Source organism: Balaenoptera borealis, assembly GCF_965194805.1.
Source record: "Balaenoptera borealis genome assembly, chromosome: 1".
Lineage (NCBI taxonomy): Eukaryota > Metazoa > Chordata > Mammalia > Artiodactyla > Balaenopteridae > Balaenoptera > Balaenoptera borealis.
In genome coordinates, this window is record NC_138860.1 from 136,657,539 (window position 1) to 136,671,506 (window position 13,968).

The window sequence follows — 13,968 nt, forward strand, 5'->3', positions numbered from 1 at the left end:
TCATTGTATTTTTTTCAGGAACTTGTCAAGGTAAGTCTAAAATTTATATAAAGCTGCTAAAGCTTAGGCATAACCGAGATACTCTTGAATAAGAACTTTGTGGAAGGACTTGCTCTCCTAGATACCAAGTTTTATATAAAGTGTAACATTAACAAAGGTATAGACAGAGAGCCTACAAGTGACTCAGGCACATATAAACACTTGTTTTATAATAAATGTGCACTAGAGAGTAATGGGGAAATAACAGGATTTTCAAAAATTCTTGTTGAGACAATTGGGTATTCACACGGAATAAAAATATATTGGCTTCCTTCCTCATACTATACACGAAACTCAATTCTGGGTATATTATAGATCTAAACATGAAAAGCAAAAATATCTTCATAATTTCAGGATTGGGAATGGTTTCTTGGATGAGACATCTAAGGCGTAAACCATAAAGGAAAACATGATAAATTTGACTACGCTAAGATGAAGAACTTCTATTCATTAAAAGATACTACAAGGAAAATGCAGCCATAGAGTGAAAGAAGACATTTTCAACACATAAACTAGAAAGGGTTCATAGTCAGAACATTTAATGAACTCTATCATCAATTTAAAAAAAGACGGAACTCAACAGAAAAGTGTGCAAAGGACTTGTATGGGATATTTTCCTTCAAAAAAAAGGAAGTCAAGATGGGAATAAGCACATGAAAAGAAGTTTAATTTCATGAAAATTAAAGTCAAAATGAGATACCTGTATACCTATACCCATACTGGTTTACATTTCTATATCTGGCAGTGCTAGTTGTTGATGAGAATGTAGAGTAACAGCAACTGTCACAATGCTGGTAATCTTGAAAAGTTTTACAATCAACTTGGAAAACAGTTTGGTGTTATCTAATCAAGTTGACTCATCAATTCCACATCTATATATCCCCTACAGAAATACATTTTCATGTTTAACAGTATGCTTTCACATAAATGTTTATTGAAACAGTTTTCATGATGGCCAAAAACTGGAAACAATTCAATGTCTGTTAAAAGTAAAAGGGATAAATAAAATATGATATACTAATCCAACAGACTACAGTCACCAATAAATGAATGAACTATGATACATGCAACAACATGGAGAGATATATAAAAGCATACTGTTGAACAAAAGATGTCAGATAATTCTGTTATAATATATGGCTATTTATATACATTTTAAAAACAGGCAAAACTAAATTACATTGATAAACTTGGTAAATATCAATACTAAGTGCTAAGCAAAATATGGGGCAACCAGAACTCTCATACTTTGTTGGTGGGAACCACTTGAGAAAACCTTTCAGCTGTATCTACTATATGTGAACATATAAATAATCCAATAACCAGGAATTTCACACAGGTATACACCCAACATAAATTCATACAGTATAGTCAGCAAAACACATGTACAACCATCTTCTTAGTGGCATCATTTGTTTTTGGTTTTTTAAAATATATTTATCTATTTTTGGCTGCGTTGGGTCTTCGTTGCTGCTCGCGGGCTTTCTCTAGTTGCAGCGAGCGGGGGCTACTCTTCGTTGCGGTGTGCAGGCTTCTCATTGCGGTGGCTTCTCTTGTTGTGGAGCACAGGCTGTAGGCGCGAGGGCTTCAGTAGTTATGGCACATGGGCTTAGTAGTTGTGGCTCGCGGGCTGTAGAGCTCAGGCTCAGTAGTTGTGGCGCATGGGCTTAGTTGCTCTGCGGCATGTGGGATCTTCCTGGACCAGGGCTCGAACCCATGTCCCCTGCATTGGCAGGTGGATTCTTAACCACTGCACCACCAGGGAAGCTCAGTGGCATCATTTGTAATAGCCAAAAATTTGGAAACTACAGAAATGTCCATGAACAATAAAATAGATGTATAAAATTGTGATATATTCACACAATGGAATATTATTGTACAACAATGAAAATGAACCATCTACAGCTATACTTAACAATATGAAGGGCTCTCACAAATATAACATTGAAAAAAAGAAACCAGATACCAAGGGTACGTGCTTCATGATTCCATCAAAGTGAAGTTCAAAAACAGGCAAAACTAATCCATGGAGTCAGTATAATCATTACCTTTGGTGGGAGATAGTGACTCTTACAGAAGGAACTTCTGAGATGCTGGTAATTTTCTGTTTCTAAATCTGAATGCTAGGTGCCTGGGTGTCTTCCATTTATGAAAATTTATTAAGGTGTGCATTTATATGTGCACATCTCTATGTATATTTTACTTCAATATAAGTTATAAAAAGTAAGTGTTATTGTTTAGGAATGCATACTTAATAAAACTTTAAAAAGAAGAAAGAAAATAATTACCAAAATCAAGTTAATGATATTCACTGGGAAGGAGGGAGAGGCAGTAAACCAGAAGAAGCAAAAGCTAGGGGAGCTGCTTGTGATCTAGGAGGGGCAAAGTCTCCTGGAGGTTCTATCAATGTTCTAATTTTTTACTTTAGTTGTGATTATAAGAACATTTGCTTTGCATTATTTAACTATATGGTTATGTTTTAATTATATTTCTGTATGTGTTAAATTTCATAATTAAAAATACTAAAAATTAGCCAAAAACAAATAAGCCAAAAATGTGTAATAACTTGGCTAATATTTATTAATAAAATGTTAAATGAAAAGTTGTGGTTTTTAAAGCTTATACATAAAAAATTAAATATACCAAAATATTAACAATCTGAATGAATAATCTTTCTATATTTTTGAATTTTCTCAAAATTAGTATATATTTCTTATATACAGGTAAAACATGAATAAGACTTTTAAAAAAGTGTATGCCTCAGTTAAGAAACTTTTTAAGCATAAAATCTTTTATCATTAAATTTTTAATGTTTGTCCTATCCTACAAACATTATATTTATCTTTTTTCTACTATTTTTATCTCTGTTTTTTAGGACCGATTATTCAGAAACCCTGTCTTTTTTACTTATTTTATTTTAAATAACTATTTTCTACAGGTGACTGATATACATGGAGTTGATGTTACTCCCAGACCTCTCTACCATCCAGATCCATATACTGGTACAGCAAAGCCAAATAAACTATTGACATCACAAGAAGGATCACGTACATCAGACTTTATAGCTTCCTATAGCCTTTATCAGAATACAATAAATCCTAGTATGTTAGGGCAGTTTACAAGGTAGAGTATACTATTCTATGATTCTTTTTCTATATCTTATGTATTTTCATTTAAGTTGCACATATGTAACTTAGATGTCAGTTGTCCCCAGTCTCCCAGCTCCGCTCTCTCATCCTAGTGTGCCACCTCTGTGTTCTTCTCATGTTTTAACTAGATGTAGAGCTTGCATGTCAGGTGTTCCCCTACACTTACACCAAAACATTTGTGAAAAAATATACAGATTTTACTCAAGATTTCCTGAGGAACCAAAAGATGCGACCTAGCATCACAGACGTATTTCTTCAGTTTTCTTCAGTTTCTTTTACGCTGCAGTTTAGGAGCTTTCCTTTTTTTCCCTCCCTATTCTTCCATACAAATCCTTGTTCTCCTAGGGTTTGATTTCTCTCTTGTTTTATAACTTTTTTTTGGTAAATGACATGTTTTGCATTTACATATGTAGATACTTATATAATTGAAAATTTTTAGTGCTTCCAATAGAGAAATTCAGTCTTTGCCATAATAAAACAGTACTCCTAAAACAATCTAAAGATTATGGGGAAATACTTTAGTGTGTAACTTTCAATCTGATAAATTAAAAGTTCCAGATGTTAACTAAGCACGAAATTTTAGGAGAAAATATGCTGCTCTAGAGTCTGCCTCCAAATTAGCATACAGAAGCCATGGTAGTTCTCCGCAAAACAAAGGATATTCCAGTAAACTGAACCCAACCTTTCGGAGGGCAGTTGGAACTATAAGTAGAAAGGAAAAAAGTATGTAATATCATGGAGTAATGTTAAGTTTCTATGTTTAAAGGAAATTATTTTTGGATTCTTCAGTGTATTGATTTCCCACCAAGTATATAAATTTTATTTTAAATTAAGTCTTGAGAGGACATTTATCAAATTGAATAAATTGCATTTAATATGGGATTTGAAAAATGAGCAGAAACCTGGTGAAAAATGAAGGGTAGAATATTCCAGGCTGAGGCCCTGAGGTAAGAGAGCTCCATAAGTTTGAGAAACTTAAAAAAAGAAAGTGGGGGGAGAGAATATTGATAATGAAGATAAGACGGAGAGTCTCGGTAGGTAGGCTGTGTTTTGGATTTTTATCCTAAACATACTGTTGAGAATCCATTGAAGGTCTTTAGGCATAGGTTTGACATGTCTTATTTCTAAAGTATATTTAAAATGACTTTTTACTTAAAGAACATTAAAAATCAACTCAATATTTAAAGAACTAGTTTATTTTTATCAACTTTGCTCATATGATTACAGTATATTTGATTTCTCAATCTGATAATGTTTTCTTTTATACATTTAATTGCCCATAAGGATATCTAAATAAATAATGTTGTTATTCATTATTAAAGGTCAGTTTTAGGAAGCAGTACAGTTTCTAAGTCAAGTACATCCACTACTGAATCAATGGTAGAAGATCTAGAAGAACCATCCTTTAAACGGGAAAGGTTGGCTAGTTTTACAGGTAATGAAAATCCAATCTTTTATTTCAGTAACAGTTCATTATTTCTTTAGCAAATGTGCTCATTATTTTTTGGGTGCTTGAGATAGAAGAACTATGGTAATCATTCCCAAATGCTGGCCTGTGCAGTAGCTATATGAGAAATACCAGGGTAATGTTTATATATTTTTTAAAATTCTCAAATGACTTTCTTGCACCACCAGCCTCAGTAATCACAGACCCTGTTTTTTTTGTTTTTAATTTTTAAAAAATATTTATTTATTTATTTTTGGCTGCATTGAGTCTTTGTTGCTGTGCGCGGGTTTTCTCTAGTTGTGGCGAGCGGGGGCTACTCTTCATTGCGGTGCGTGGGCTTCTCATTTCTGTGGCTTCTCTTGTTGCGGAGCACGGGCTCTAGGTGCGCGGGCTCTAGACTGTGGGCTCAGTAGTTGTGGCACGTGGGCTTAGTTGCTCCCTGGCATGTGGAATTTTCCCAGACCAGGGCTTGAACCTGTGTCCCCTGCACTGGCAGGGACTGCGCCACCAGGGAAGTCCCACAGACCCTGTTTTAAAAGAGCTCAGCTTCTAACTCAGGAGACAAATAATTGTGATACACTGTGATCAATGCCATATTAAGACATATGCAGAATGTGATGGGAGTACTTACAAAGAAAAGATTAACTACTGTGAGGTGGAAAACAAAAAATGAGAGAACGTTCGTAGAGAACATAATTGACTTTTGAATTGGGTTTCTAAAGATAATTAGTAATTTGTCAGGAGAACAAAAGGAGAGGCCCATTCCAGGCAGAGGATAAAACATGAGGTAATGCAAAGGATTATGCAAGTAAAGTTAAAAGAATGAGGAAATAATGGTTGACCATAAGTGCTGGAAGAAGTGGGTACTTCCTTGAGGGTCAGGATGTCTTTTCCTCTAAGATGATAATGAGGATTAGTGAAAATATTAATAAGGTTGGAAAAGTGCTTGATGGACTCTTCTTTTTGGTGTTAGCATATGTAACAGAATGCTTCTGACAAGTAACAGAATACCCAACTACCATTTTTCCCACATTAAAAGAAGTTAAAGGTAGATAGCTTTTGGCTTTGCTTTTGTGGCTTGTGTCAGAATCTGGATTGGAAGCTCTGCTCTTCTCTTTTCGTAAGCCTTTTCTTCTTGTTTCTTGCGTCATGGTCTCATGATACGTGCCCCAGCTCTGGGTATTATACCCACATTAAAAGCAGAAAGAAGGAGAAAGGCAGTAGCACCAGTCACATCTCCCTCATTTATCAGGAAAGTAAACGTTTTCCCAGAAGGCTTCCTTTTTCCTGTATATTTCTGTTTTTATCACATTGGCCAGAACTGTGTCACATTGACACCACTAGCTTCAAGAGAGGCTGGAAAAGCCAAATATTTTATTTCTCAACCTGTATTAATGGAAAGAGGCCAGGGAAGGGAGAAAGGCTTAGCAATGAAGACTTAAGCAATTAGCAATGTCTGTTGTAGGAAGACGCCCGTCCTCTCAGGAGGGGACAAAGAATTGAATTATTGTCATAAGCTCCCTCAGCAGTCCCTACATATATTCTTGCCACCCTCCAATTTGTTTTTCCAAACTGTATGCAGAATTGAACCTGCTCTCCTTCTTGGATGGGACTCGAACCCAGCCAAAATTCAGATTGGGACTTGAATCCACAGGATGGGACTTGAACCCATGGAATGGGACTCAAGCCCAGCCACACCTCAGACTGGGACTTGAACCTACAGTCCCTGACTCAGGAGGGGACTCAAATCCACTGTCTTTTAATTGAAGCTGCTCACCTGGTGTCAGGACTTACTCAAGCTCAGCTTCTTTTTTCTCCTTGCAGAAAGGATTCAGCATGAGGCAAAGCGATAGGCAGAGTCAGTTTATTAGCATAGGATACTTGTGAGAGCTACAAGCGGGCAGGCAAGGGAGCACAGCCCTGAGAACAAAGAGGGCTACATTTTTATAATCAAAGAAAAAGTGGGGAGGGAAGAAAAGACCACCTTCTTCCTCAGTTTTGGGTAGACGTCAAGGCTTAAATCACTAGTTCCTCCTTTGACCCTGTATGGTCTAATGGGGATGATCATGACGCTGTTTAAATATGTATATTAGCAGAAGGGTGGTGACATATACTAATATATGGTAATTCATCTCAGGTTTTGTTATAATGTCCCCTTTCACCTACTTTCTTTCCTTTTTCACCTATATTTCTGTCTTGCAGAAATGCTACTCTTCAAGGACTACTAACTCCCTGACTTCATGTAACAAGATTCAGACCGCATATGTATTGTGTTTTAACAATGAAAGTTTGTGGCTTGAGTGTGCCTGGTGCTTGGATGCACCTGGTCTTTCGTCAAGGTAGTGTAGATTGTTGCTAGGTTACTAGATTCTTTTCTTGAGTGGTCAATAGTTTACAACAATCTCCCCAAACTCCCTTAAAATTCCCTTTCTGTCTTTAATCCCCTAGTGGGATTTCTAAGCCAACTAATTATCCTACTGTATCCCTATTAGAATGATCTTTTTAAGAACACAATCTAATTGCATTCTCCCTGCTTAAAGCCCTCCAATGGATTTGCACTCCTCTTAAGATAAAGAAGAAAATCTTTAAGTAATGATTTGCCTTGAGGTCTACCTCTATTTGTCTACATCAAAAACAAACAAACAAACAAACGTAACAAAACTTCACCTCCAGAAACCTTGAAGAATAATATAGATGTTTATATCATCTTGGCCTGCTGGTGAATTCTAACTACAAAGTCAAGTCTCTAAAGTGAGTCACACCCAAACAATTCTACTTCTACCACCTGGTAGATTAGTATTTCTCAGTCTTGAATGCACATTAACATAATCTGGTATACCTTTTATTTTTTATTTTTATTTCTGGCTGCGTTGGGTCTTCGTTGCTGCACGTGGGCTTTCTCTAGTTGTGGCGAGCAGGGCTATTCTTTGTTGCAGTGCGCGGGCTTCTCATTGCTGTGACTTCTCTTGTTGCGGAGCATGCGTATGGCACCTAGTTGTGGTAGTTGTGGCACACGAGCTCAGTAGTTGTGGCTCTCAGGCTGTAGAGCGCAGGCTCAGTAGTTGTGGTGCACGGGCTTAGTTGCTCCGCGGCATGTGGGATCTTCCTGGACCAGGGCTCAAACCCGTGTCCCCTGCATTGGCAGGCGGATTCTTTTTTTTTTTAAACATCTTTATTGGAGTATAATTGCTTTACAGTATTGTGTTAGTTTCTGCAGCATAACAAAGTGAATCAGCTATATGAATACGTATATCCCCATATCACCTCCTTCTTGCGTCTCCCTCCCACCCTCCTTATCCCACCCCTCTAGGTGGTCGCAAAGCACCGAGCTGATCTCCCTGTTCCATGTAGCTGCTTCCCACTAGCTATCTATTTTATATTTGGTAGTGTATGTATGTCAGTGCTACTGTCTTACTTCGTCCCAGCTTACCCTTCCCCCTCCCCGTGTCCTCAAGTCCATTCTCTACGTCTGTGTCTTTATTCCTGTCCTGGCAGGCGGATTCTTAACTACTGCGCCACCAGGGAAGTCCCCTATTAGGTTCTATCTACTGTAAGATCATTCATTTTTATAATTAACATATCTGTGCCATAATGCTACTTTGAGGTATATGTAACTAAATCATAGATGAAGATCTGGTGGTCTTAAAGAAAGAAAGTTTAGAGAATCAAGAACCAAAATTTCTAGTCTCAAAAAACTGCCAGTATTCCTGTGTGACCTTAAACTTCTCACTTAGCCTCTCTGTTTCTCATTTTCTTCACTGATAAAACGAACAGTTTGAACTAGATATGTCTCCAGTTGTGTCCATATGGGTAATTCATTTCTTTTTCACTTACCTTATATCTACCTTAGCTAGATTTACTTATATAAATCACCTCTCCCTCATATTTTAAATTTATTGCATAAATAATAAAAATTAAAGAACATTTTTAAAAAGAAGAATCATCCAATACTATAAAGGATTAGCAATTAAAAATTTTGTTTCCTCAGCTTCTCCATATGCATAAGTATTTTAATTGTTATAACCATAGCGTGGGTTTTGTCCTCGATTATTCTGTCACTTTACATTTTATTACAAACATTTTCATATGTTTTTAATGTCATATTTAATTACTAGTTAATATTCATAGATGAGTATACTATTATTTATTTAGCCATTCCAAATGTGGATGATTGGTTTGTGAAATTAGTAGCTTGTATTTTTTTTAGGTTATAAGGAGAGTGTTTTTCTCAGGCTTTGGGCCTTCTTAAGGAGACTGAGCCTTAATCTCTGGAAAGTGTATACCCTTAAGTCTTGTTTTCCTAAAGCTTTTCAAGCTTTACCCACATCAAAACCTCATGGATCCCTGCTTCACACGCTGTTTTTAACAGAAAACATTGAACTCTGACCTATATACCGTGTCATGGCTCTTTATTACCCATACAACCAAGTCCAAACTCTCTAGCCCTGACACTCCATCCTCAGTGAAATTTTTCAAGAATCTTGGACTTCTGACAAGACTACAGACTTGAGGCTAACCCTTTTCAATGTATTTTTTGCATGGATATTGAGCCTCTTTTTCTCCTATATTTAACCACAACTTTCACTGGAGAGTCTTTTTAGCTCTTGGTGAAGATGATTAGAGGTGGGCTGTAATCTAAATCAAAAGTCAACCAATAAGAAGGACAAACAGAATAAAAGGCTGTTGTAGATATAGACTAGAAATTAGCTTCAGGGCTCAGAGAAGGGTTGCATATTATCCGGGAAACACTCTTGCCCGTATGTCTCTTGAGTTGTATCAATAGTTGTTCACCCCAATCTCCCTGTTAATATTATAGGATAGATGTAATGGGATGCCCTTGTAGTCATGACTACACATTTGAGATTGGAGTAGGATTGATGTATCAGCAACAGAGATGGTTTATGAGCCATAGGATCCAGTTTGGCTTCAGAGGGATTAAATAGACTACATCTCACAACATGGCCTATTCCTTGACGATGTAATGCCACCTGCAATGTATGACTCGTCATGGTATTTTGACAAAATGAAAATTAAAAATAACAATTAGTAAATGATTTTTATTAAGTCATGTATTTTAGATTTACGAGTTATTAGGGCAACACCTGGAAAAATTGTAACAAAAGAAGACCTGGAGAAGACTATAGAGATAATACTCACAGAGACAGAAACGATGAACTTTTTAAACCTACCAACAGTCATGGTTTCTGTAGAATCTGAAGAAGCTGAGAAAGTAAGGTATGTATTGTTCAATTGTTTACATTGCTTTTGTAATTTAAATGCTAAATCAGAGGCTCTTATCCTTGTTTCCGTCTTTGGGGATTTCTGGATAAACACTGGTGGTATATGTGCCTGGTGAAATCGTATATAGTTACATATGTGCCTCATGAAATTACATGTAAAGTGTTTATGCTGTATGTTTTTCCTAGAAGAGGAACCCATAGCTTTACCATATTCTTTAAAAAGTAGGTGAGCTACTAAGTTAAATAATAAAAGAAATAAAGGAAGCTTCTAAGTCTCAGTATAGGTTTTAATGATTTTTTCTTTTATGCATATATGAATTATTTTCAAGTTAAAAAGAAATGACTGCCATTTTTTATATTTAAAACTTAAAAGGGAAAATATGTTATGGGGAAATGACTGAATTTACTATTGAGAGTAGATTTTCCATTTCTCTTTATTAATGAATATAAATGGATCATTAGTTTTGCCTCATGTATTTTGAAACTCTCCTGTTAGGCACATACACGTTAAGGATTGTTATGTCTTTTTGGATACTTGACCCCTTTATCATTATGTAATGCCCCTCTTTATCTCTGATAATTTTCCTTGCTCTGAAGTCTGCTCTGTCTGAAATTAATATAGCTACATAAATAGATTATTAATATAGTTATTCAGATTAGTTTTCTTCAAGTATAATTTGAATATGATTCATAGTACTAAAAAACTCATCACTAAAATAATTTTTATGGTATTATTTTTATCCAAATATAAAATCTTGTAAAATTGTTTAGACTATAAAATATAGTACAATTAGATCTCAAATAGTATACTTTTTTTTGTTTTAACATCTTTACTGGAGTATAATTGCTTTACAATGGTGTATTAGTTTCTGCTTTATAACTCAAATAGCATACTTTTAAAGCTCATGAGACATAAGTGAAAGCTCCCAGGACCAGAAAAAGGAAAGGAAAAGAATAACAATGGGATAGATAAGTGATCTGAAATCAGAGAGGGAGAGATGCTAGAAGCAAATGTTAATATTAGCACATGGATCTAGAGTCCACCAGGAAGTCTTGGATCCCCCACAAATTGAGACAGCTGAAGGAGAGATTCTTATATTAAACCAAGACCCTTACAAGGATCTCAGTTATCTCAAGTAGTCCCAGGTCAGTAGGATCTCCTAGCTACTATCATAAGCAAATACAAATTTTCTCTGGAGGAAAGCGTATCCCATTTAGACTCTTAAGATTCATTCAGTTTGAGTTTAGTAAAAATACACCAAACCAATAAAGAAACAAGTCATTATGAATGAGAATTTTAAAAATAACAAATCCTCGATCTAGATCCTGAGGACTATGGGTAATGATATTATCAAATATAAAGTATAAAATATATGTGAAATATTTAAATAAAAGATAGAGTTAAAATATCATTAACACTAAGAAACTATCAAAATGATTACTTATAATGAAAAAAATTTTAAAAGAATTTAAAAATAAAGTATGTTTATATAATTGTTAAAATTAAAAAGTAAATATTGATTTAATCTTTGATATTAAATACTGATTTAATCTTTGATATTAAATAGATATTGATAATAAACTAAAGGTCTAACATACACCTAATCAGTTCCAAAAGGGCAGAATAGAAAGAATGGACGAGAGTTACTATTCAGAGAGTAAGGAATTCCCCAAACTATTGAAAAACACCATTCCACAGAAATAGGAATAAATAAAAGGAAATCCACACACACACAAAGGGGACGCATTGTACTCATACTCCAAAATACCAAATATTAAAAGAAGATTTTAAAAACAGAAGAAAAAAAATAAAGAACGCATCATCTACAGAGAAACAAACCAATAGCATTATTAGGGATAAAGAGTGTGGCTTCATAATGATAGGAAGGTATAATAATTCTAAACTTGAAACTCCTAATGAAATAACCTCTTAATATATAAAGCAAAAATTGGAAACTTGGTAAGTATCTTATTAAAGTAGGAGGTATGAATATACCTGTCTTAATTATTGATAAGTCAATCAGATAAAATTAGTATAGTTATAGAAAATTTGAACCAAAAACATAATTTAATGGTCATATATAGAATTTAACTCTGAATTTAACAATTAGAGGATACACACTCTTTTCAAGCACACATGGAACATTCACAAAAATCATCCATGTACAAGGCCATGAAGCAAGGTTTCAAAAATTTCAAAGAAGTAGTGTCAGACAGACTAAATTCTCTGGCCACAGTGGAATGAAGTTAAAAATTAATTACATAAATCTCAACTAAAACATAGATGCATATTCACATACACTTTTGGAAGTTAAAAAGCACATTTTGTAAATTCCTCATGAACCAAAGAAGAAATCATAATGGAAATCAAAGAAATACTCAGAACAAAACAATTATGAAAATAATACATACTGTGGGATGACACAAAAGTAGTACTTTGAGGGAAATTTATAGCTTTATGTCTATATCAAAATTCATAAAACCTATGTGGAGATAATGCTAGGATATTATTCGTGGGTACCAAAAGTTGTAGGGATGTTGGGGGATATAGTGTAAAAGAGTCCTTTGGAGGTAGTTTAATGCAGTCTTTCCCTAAGAAGTGTCTTGAACTTTCACTTCAGTTTTTGGTGCAATCCACATTAAAGAAGGTAATTTTAAGAAAAAGCATAATATCAATAGAAAAAGATATGTGTGGTAAAAATTAATTTTTATTAATAAGTTGGGTATATATTACTTTTTATAGCCGGAGAAACAAGAATTATGAGACTCTTTGTCGAAATAGATTAGGTAATGACTTATATGTAGAAAGGATGATGCAGACTATTAATGGAGCACCAAAGAATAAACACGTTCAATGTGACAAAATCATGAAGGAAGACAAAGGTAATTTATGTTTTATTCTGCTTGCTAAATTACAATATTTTAATATATATTCTTTGAGTGTGTCGATTAACAAATCAATACTACAGTATATAAGGCAAAAATATAAATGATTTGGCCAAATCACAATAGCTAGGTGCTGTGATCTACAGCTTTCAGAATTTGACAATTAAGTTACAAGTAATAAATACAGATTTAGAAGATTTGAATAACATAATTATCTTGATTTTTATACAGACTATATCATAGAACTTTGTATTCTTCAAATATTTATGAAACATTTATAGAAACTGATTGTTTAATGTAACAAAGCATATCGACCATAACTAATAAAATTTAAAACATGCCAAGTACTATTTTAGGCTTTTCACATACAGGCATACCTGGGAGATATTGCAGGTTTGGTTCCAGACCACTCCAGTTAAGTGAATATCGCAATAAAGCTAGTCACATGAATTTTTTAAATGTCCCAGCGCATATAATATACTATAGTCTATTAAGTGTACAATAGAATTATATCTAAAAAACCAATGTATATGCTTTAATTTAAAATACTTTATTGCTAAAAAATGCTAACCATCATAGAGGCTTCAGTGAGTCATAATCTTTTTGTTGTAGAGCATCTTGCCTTGATGTTGATGGCTGTTGACTGATCAGGGTGGTGGTTGCTGAAGGTTGGGGTGGCTGTAGAATTTTTTAAAAATAAGACAACGATGAAGTTTGCTACATTGATTGACTCTTCCTTTCATGAGTGATTTCTCTGTAGCATGTAATGCTGTTTGATAGCATTTTACCCATAGTAGAACTTCTTCCAAAATTGGACTCAGTCCTCTCAAACCCTGCCACTGCCTTGTCAACTAAGTTTATGTAATATTCTAAATCCTTGGGTGTCATTTCAACAATCTTCACAGCATCTTCACCAAGAGTAAATTCCATCTCAAGAAACCACTTTTTTTGCTCATCCATAAGAAGCAGATTGCAGCAATTCATTCAGGCTCTACTTCTAATCCTAGTTCTCTTGCTATTTCTACCACATCTGTAGTTACTTCTACTAAAGTCTTGAACCCCTTAAAGTCATCCATGAGGGTTGGAATCAACTTCTTCCGAACTCCTGTTAATGTTTATATTTTGACCTCTTCCTGTGAATCACAGATGTTCTTAATGGCATCTAGAATGATGAGTCCTTTCTAGAAGGTTTTCAATTTATTTTGCC

The 13,968-nt window shown here is 34.8% G+C and overlaps 1 protein-coding gene across 8 annotated transcripts in view; it reads left to right on the forward strand.

The window, feature by feature from the left end:
• DNAI4 (dynein axonemal intermediate chain 4) overlaps positions 1–13,968 on the forward strand; it is a gene marked incomplete at its 5' end in the record, with an annotated part of 132,838 nt that overhangs the window by 20,784 nt on the left and 98,086 nt on the right. For 7 of the 8 annotated variants that reach the window (XM_082356766.1, XM_082356765.1, XM_082356764.1 and 4 more), the window contains 4 exons: positions 2,978–3,162; positions 4,511–4,623; positions 9,714–9,870; positions 12,619–12,758. In XM_082356766.1, coding sequence (XP_082212892.1) covers positions 2,978–3,162; positions 4,511–4,623; positions 9,714–9,870; positions 12,619–12,758 — 595 coding nt within the window. The remainder of the gene's footprint in view (positions 1–2,977; positions 3,163–4,510; positions 4,624–9,713; positions 9,871–12,618; positions 12,759–13,968) is intronic. The other variant, XM_082356771.1, reaches the window with a different exon arrangement.